The 8,168-nt window shown below is 36.4% G+C and overlaps 1 protein-coding gene across 1 annotated transcript in view; it reads right to left on the bottom strand.

The window, feature by feature from the left end:
• Positions 1-8,168, bottom strand: part of LOC125653328 (uncharacterized) — a 45,180-nt gene that overhangs the window by 24,852 nt on the left and 12,160 nt on the right. The window contains exon 2 of the mRNA XM_056144795.1: positions 8,101-8,168. Coding sequence (XP_056000770.1) covers positions 8,101-8,168 — 68 coding nt within the window. The remainder of the gene's footprint in view (positions 1-8,100) is intronic.

The following is an 8,168-nucleotide window of genomic DNA, read 5'->3' on the forward strand; positions in this document are numbered from 1 at the left end:
GAAAAAAAAACCCTTTATACGCAAGTCACGTGATTCTTGGTCTACTGATTTGTTTACGTAATGGTGATATTCACCGATTTGACTGATGATTAAATACAGAATTTATTAGATAAAAAGTAGAACAGAAACACGAAAAATATGATTATGAATTAGGATATTGGGTATGTTTTCTTTTAACTAGTGGAATCGGTGATAAATGTACGCAATCACACTGTCCCGTTCAAAATCGACAAACCATGTGGATCTAGTAAAACAACCTAAGAAATGAAGGTGTATAACAAAACAGTTATTGACTGGGCTCGAGGACAACAGCTGTTTTGTTGGACCTCGAACAGACCTGTTGCCCTTAGCCTACGGCTTCGGGCAACAGATCCGTTCTTGGGTCCAACAAAACAGCTGTTGTCCTCGAGCCCAGTCAATAACTGTATACTATTGGCATGGTCATATGCAGAGCAACACTAGTGTTAAAACATCATTGTGATGGCAAGCATCACAAAAGGGGTCCCGCTTTGTGAGATTACTTGCTAAGCTCAAGGTCTAAAACTCTTCCAAAATTGGTAAAGAAAGCTCTAACCTGGTCTATAACCCATTTATAGAAGTTCCTGTGTCAAAAGCTGCAGTGATCGACAAAAATAATCCGGAAAACTGTCAAATCCCTGAAATTGGCTAAGATCAATCAAGGTCTATACCTCTTTAAAAAATAGGCCAAGAAAGCCCAAACGCCGCATCTATACATGTCGGGTAAGACTTCAAAACTAGATATATTGTGCGAATATTGTCGTATTTTAGTGATCGACTTAAATGTCATAGTAGACAATATTTGGAATAGGTTTTGTTTCATGTACATGCCTAAATAAGTTCCTGTTTAATGGTATGGGCAATAATTACCCAAGTCCAGCAAAAATCAATTACTGTGCACACAATTCAAAGATTTAACAATTTATTTACAGTTATTTACAGTAAAATATATCAATAAAAATACTAACTTACAGTACAGTGATCAAAGTTTACGAAACAGTGTTCGATGTTTGTTTACTGCCGGGCTAAATTCACACACGAGAATTTTGGCCTGTTTATATAGCGCTGTCGAAATCGGCAATTTTAAAGTCTAGTAATGTAATATCCAACGTAATTCTCCATAGTGCTGATTATCAAAACATTTACAGTCTAATCATACAAAACAATTCTAGAGAAATCTATTTCTAGAAAATAGACAGTGCCAGTATGCAGCATCACCTTTCTATCGAACTCTCCCAAACATCGTTCTAAAAATAGAATGTCTTTTTCAGATTCTTATCACATGCGTCAACCAAGAACATCGAGTACAAATGTATTACGCAGGTGTCCTCCCCATAATAAAGTTTGATAGACAACGAAAGCTTAAGTCTCCGAGATCCAAGACCTGACTACATGTATTAGTATATCATTAAATCATAGCAACAAAAATGAATCTGAAATACATATATTCATATACTCTTGAATATCCGCAATAACATTTTCTTTGCCTTTGCAATGGTTGTTCGGAAGATACTGAGACATTTCCTTTAACTTCTTAAAAGTTGTTTTCATTTTGGTTTAATAGTTTGTTGGCAAAGTGCTATGCAGCGATAAACTAAAGCCTTCAACACTTATCGTCCACACTGTTTGTTTTAGCCAAAATTATTCTTTAATCTGAACAGGAATCCCACTAAGCTCCACACATAATTTGATACACGACCGCTGCTTCACAGTCAAAATTCATACCTTGATAACAAGTGATAACGATTTCCGTATTTGTGATTGAAAGTCTTCCAGATTTAAAAAAATGACGTCACAATAATACTGAAAAACTAGAGATTGTTTTTATGACAAACTAATGTCTCTTCAGCTCCCGAAATTGGAAGTGCTCCAAATGAAACCTCCTCCCCTTAATGTACTGCATGGTATGGAGGAGAAAGCATGAGCAGGGACATAGACATTATGAACTCCCACAACCACATGGGAGAAGTGTTCACAAACTATTTTACACCCTCCATCCCTCAGATCCACTATAACTTTAAGGAAAACAATTGGATCCTCCTGTCCCTGCAAATGCCATTGAAGTATTGTACCACAAATATGCACATCTACAAATGGCAATGAAGCATTGTACACAGTTTCAAATCTATCTGATAAGCCATATAGGAGAAGAAGTGTTCACAAACTATTTTACTTCCTCCATCCCTCTTAGATCCACTATAACTTTTAGGAAAATAATTGGATCCTCCTGTCCCGAAAATATGCTCATCTATACAAATGACAATGAATCATTGTACAAAGTTTCAAATCTCTCAGATAAGCCACATAGGAGGAGAAGTGTTCACAAGCTATTTTACTTACATCATCCACCACTCTTAGATCCACTATAACTTTTACGAAAATAATTGGATCCCCTCGTCCCACAAATATGCACACCTACAAATGGCAATGAAGCATTGTACAAAGTTTCAAGTCTATCCAATAACCCATCTAGGAGGAGAAGCGTTCACAAGATTTTGTGACAGACAGACGGACGGACGGAAAGTATAAAACAATATATCTCCCTGAAAGAGGGGAGACATAATAATGAATAAAATTTGAGTTATTTATCCCACTTTTTCTGGAAATACCGAGACTTGGCACATAGCTTTTATTGATTTTCAACATTTGATTTCATGACTGTCCTGGGTATCCATACCCTCCATACCGTTTTTAAAAAATGACAAATCATATCTAAAATAGATTTTGATAACATTCATTGTTAGCGTCTGTTTAACATACCTACCAATTTTTATCCAAAACATCGATTAGAAAGGAAAATAGACTGTCTCAAAAAAAAAAATTCCGAACAGCCCTCGTAATATGCTCAATATGGATATTATACTCTTGTAACAATAAACTCCATCTTGCGAGTTTCAAATATTTTATTTGACATTTTATGCAAAAACGTGAGGGGGTGTGATCCGTAAAAACAAGATATCTTATAAAAATAAATTTATAAGATATTTTCTATTTTTATAAGATATCTCATAAACATAAATATTATAAACCTTATGAGATATCTTATATAGTTTATACGCTATCTTATACCGAGCGAAGCTCGGACGGGCCCAAGGCCCGTCCGCGAAGCAAGGCTCTAAAGGTAACACGTATGTAAAAGAAAAAAGTCAAAATCAGCAAAAGAAAAAGAGATAATCTCTATATACGTTCACTGAAATTTTCGTGATCCATATGGGCGCCGCCATTTATTTTTTCATTACCTGCTTCAACAGTTATTCGTGTTTTATTTTGAATGCCAATAATAGAAGACTCTAACGTGCAATTCGTAATTTAAACACTCATTTTGTTCAAAGTGAATAGTATAATTATCATTGTAACAGGTTTTAGCAAATAAATACATATAAAACCGTAATACGACTAAATAGATGAACGAGTTCATGAGTTTCTTTGAATAAGAGTATACGATAAAATTACGGTTACTTTTTTACCATTTTGAATTTATTGGTTAATTTTGTTTAGTTTTAACAGCCTTTTTCATTGCATACGGAATGTATTATTGTTGTTTATAATTATTTGCTTTGAAAAAGAGAAAAAAGTCGAGGCTAAATGTGACGTCACAATGCACAGTTTACGTCGCCTTGCGTTTTATTTCCCGCGTTCAATGAATAGGCGGATCATGTAAAACTGTTGTCCCCATATAAACTCCTTTAATATTGAGATGTTACTGGGTGTTTAGGGCAAGGAAATTTCATTCAATATATATATTTTTAAATGAATCATAATCTACCGTACTTAACGGAATTATGATTACCACTCGGGACACGGAGTTACGTACATGCTTCGCTCGGTCCAACGGTCACACCGTATACATATTATATTTTATGAGATACCTTATAAACTGTAAATTATATGAGATATCTAATAAAATTTATTAAATCTGATTAAAAATAGAAGATATCTCATAAATTATATAAGATATTAGACTTGCTCAAGTCTCTATGTTTAATAATCAGTGCTCCGTTTAATACTTTTTAATAATGCCAAACATATGTTTGATGACATTTAAGTATGGTAGAGAGCAGATATTTAGATTTCTGAAACACAGTAAAAATTGAATGAAATGATAAAGTAATAAAAACAACATAGAGACTTGAGCAAGTCTAATGAGATATCTTTATAGAGGAATAAATATAAATATGGCGTGCCGTATTCGTCAGGTGTTAATGTGTTAATTATATCGAATCCGTATCTCTAATGTAATCTTTCTGTTCAAATCTGTTTTCTCACGTGTGATTCAATCTTTTGAAAATTCATTGTCGTGTAAATCAACTTACTCAAATATACACAAAAATAATTACCAGGCACGTGACACTTCGGGGGGGGGGGGGGGGGGAGGCTTTTTCTGACAAAGTATTTTTTCCGTTGTTCTGACGTGCAAAGTTGGTTATCTTTACGAGCAAAGTTTGATCTAAAACTGGTCCCTTTTTCTCTCAAATAGTAGTAGTGAATTGTAGTGGAATTGTAAAATTCAAGTTAACCGATGAATTGAATTGAATTGAATTGAACACAACACCCAACACCTCCGATTTAGGATTTAGAGCTTTTGTGTTTTATCATTATATTTGTTTGTAGAAATGGACATGCAGATATAGTACTACGGAAATACTGAACAACCAGTTTTCTTCTCTTTTCACTAAAGAGGATGGTTCAGCACTTCTTGACCTTGGTCCAAGCACCATTCCAGACATGCCAAACATATCCATCAGGCCAGAGGGTATTAGGAAGCTGCTATCCAGGTTGAATCCGCTTAAGGCAAGTGGTCCTCACGAACTGCCCACCTGCTTACTCAAGGAAATGGCCAATGAAATCGCACCCGCACTCACATTTGTCTTCCAGGCCTCAAAACAACAAGGCAGAACCGCAACAGACAGGAAAACAGCCACAAATTTCAAAAAGGGGAAGAGCAAACCATCCAATTATTGCCCAATGTCTTTAACTTCAGTGTGCTGCATAGTGCTAAAACATGTCATACACAGTTCGTTGACTATCTGATATGCAGCATTGTGGCAACACAAAAAAATCACGCACTTTGGAACCAAGACAACTTTGAATTTTTTTTTTTCGATGTGCGTTATGAGTGTAGATCATCAGCATTTTTTCCCACTTAACGCACTTTGAATATATACATATAACGAAACACACACACACACACACACACATAACACAAAAATTCTGGAACTTTGATTTTGATTAGTACTTAGAGGAAATAATTAAGTGTTATTTCTTCCTAAAAATGAGAGGAATTGATCTACAATTGTCGGAAACGGGGAAGGGAAAACCAAAGATACTTACCAATCTTTATAAAAAAAAAATTACCGGTAAATGATTAAAATTGATTAAATGTAGACAAATTCGAAATGGTGACCATCTCAAAGGATACCGCTTTTAGCAAAATACACGCAAGGTAGTTCTAAAATATTGTTTTCGGAGAGGACCCATTCTATACTCAGCAAAGGTTTATCGGTAAAGTTTGAGTCTGGTAAAGCCAAGGGTAGATAACTATGCTCCAGACAAGGATTTTACACAAATAAGTTAGTTCACCTTTGACCATTGATCTAGAAAATTGGTTCATGGCCACTGCACATCCTCCACCCATGGGCACTCTATGGGTGAAGTTTTAGCCCGACTGGGCCAAGGGTAACGAAATTATGCTCCAGACAAAGATCGTACAAAGACTTGGTCGAGGGAAAAGAATATTCAAGACAAATGAAATCGGATGGACGGTCGGAGGGACGGGCAGTCTAAACATTATATGGCTCTCGCAGAGCCAGGCCCTTATAATTACCCAAATCCACAAAACGTCTAAATGTCAGATCGGGAAGTGACGACATCATCAAATATTAAGTTTAAATGATTATCTATCATTTTTGAAAGCTTCACGAGCCGTGCAAAATTTGTGTTTTGCATTTAATATGGTCGATATCAACGCACTTTGAAATATAATATTTTTTTTTTTTCAAAGTGCTTTGACTTCGTCTCAAATATAACGCACTTTGAAATTTTGTTTCAAAGTGCGTAATTTTTAAAAAGTGTGTTGTAACACAGCATGGATTCCGCAAACCACGATCCTGTGAATCTCAACTTATCCTAACAATTCAAGATCTGGCGAAAGGGTTAGACAACCATATCCAACTTGATGCTGTGCTCCCCGACTTCTCCAAAGCATCTGATACACCAGTGGCTGACTAAAAACCTACACCACTACGGAATTCATGGTCCAACTTTGTCTTGGATAGGGTCACTCCTAAGCAATAGAACCCAGCGTGTTGCCGTGGAAGGAGTAATGTCAAAACCAACACCAGCAATTTCTGGAGTACCTCAGGGGACTGTATTATGTCCATTGCTATTTCGTGTGTACATGTATGATGTATACGATCTACCTCCACAAGTAAAGTCACACTCCCGTCTCTTTACAGACGACTAGCTCCTATATCGGAACATTAGCAGCCCGGAAGACACAGCAATGCTACAGCAGCAAAAGCAGTGTTGATGTATAAGACCTTGCACTCCTTAGTAGCCATTCTTCACCTTTCTTCCATCCTATCAGAGGCCATCAACATCGACTGCAGATCCCTTATGTCAAACCAAACATTTTCAAAGATCTTTTATTTTCATCTGGGAACACATTAACACCTAGTGTCACAGTAGTCCAACTCCTTGACTTGTTCAAGTCAGGGTTGGAAAGATCAGTAAACATTAGGCGACAGTAACGGGTTTTTGAATTGTATATACAATACTATTCTACCCGGCGCTAGTGTACCTTTTAAAACTAAAGCGTGATGATGCCCACAAGACCCTGCATTTTAAAGGGAAAATAAGACATGTATGCCGTTAAAAAAAGGTAGTAACTGTTCAATTGCCCAAGGGTCGGCATTAAATGTGACGGGTCTTTGTTTCGGATACGACCTTCAAAACTGAGGTGTCTTGTTACAGTATGTGTCACATGTTAAAGAATCAGCAGGAATGTACAATTTCTGGATTCCATTTCCCATGGGTATGGCATGCTTGTTTTCGCCACACATGTGCTTCCATCGAGCAAAGCAGAATGAATGATTATTGCCCATGGAATAAAATCGACCAAGGCGAGGATAATTCCATGTAACTGCATTTGTATACCGAGAATTTAAAATTTTCGTTCTTATATAAAGAATGGATATCCATTCAAACTAGAATATTGATGGAAAATATACACATAATTATATAAGATATGAAAAAGTATTGAAAATGCGAACTAAAAAAATGAAAATAAAAGTGTGGCGTGAGGCGGATCATGTACTGTCAGAGGTTCAAATGAATGGCTATTCTATGCACAAATAATACCCGTGTAATTATTAACCAGTTTTTAAAAACAGATCCCCTATTTCTTTTTTTTTTTTTTTTGGTCGGTTTATCGTGAATTTCAACCCCAAGGCAGAGGTGCACCTAAATTACGACTTCTGGAGAACTCGTACCCAGGAAAACCCGTACCCAGGGGAACTCGTATCCAGATTTTTCTAATACATTTGACAAGTTTTTCTTCTAGGAGAACTCGTACCCACATTTCTGGGTACGAGTTCTCCTGGGTACGACTTCTCCTGATATTGTAACCTATCAAAATATCGTCAACAACAAACAAATCTTAGGGGTTGGTCTGCCTTGAAGGACTTCAATACCAAAATCCATGTCAAAATCATTGCTTAAATGGGGGAAATGCTGTTTATGCCAACTCTGAGGGTTCATTTCAACATAGTAAGTAATAAGTTATAGGTTCGAAATGAAAATATGAAAAATTCATATATATATACATGTATATGATTATGTACAACAGAAAATAACTAAAGAAGCTTGATATAACGTGATTTTTCTCTCTTTTCCTTTGTTACCTTGAAATGATCCTCTGTGTACAAGACTCTTGGCTCTCGCCGGTTTTTTAAAGAATCAAAGGACAAGGAGAACACTTTTGCGACTACGTATTTTTGCGAGGGGAAGGCCCTCTTTTTTTTTTTTACAAGCTGCATACTAACTTACAGGAGATAAAAAAAAAATTGACAAGTTTATACGAACCATTGCTGAGGTGACTCTAGATCTGGCGCGGTTTCTACCGTAGGTGGAACTGCGGACAGGTGATGTCC

Source organism: Ostrea edulis, chromosome 7 (genome assembly GCF_947568905.1).
Source record: "Ostrea edulis chromosome 7, xbOstEdul1.1, whole genome shotgun sequence".
Lineage (NCBI taxonomy): Eukaryota > Metazoa > Mollusca > Bivalvia > Ostreida > Ostreidae > Ostrea > Ostrea edulis.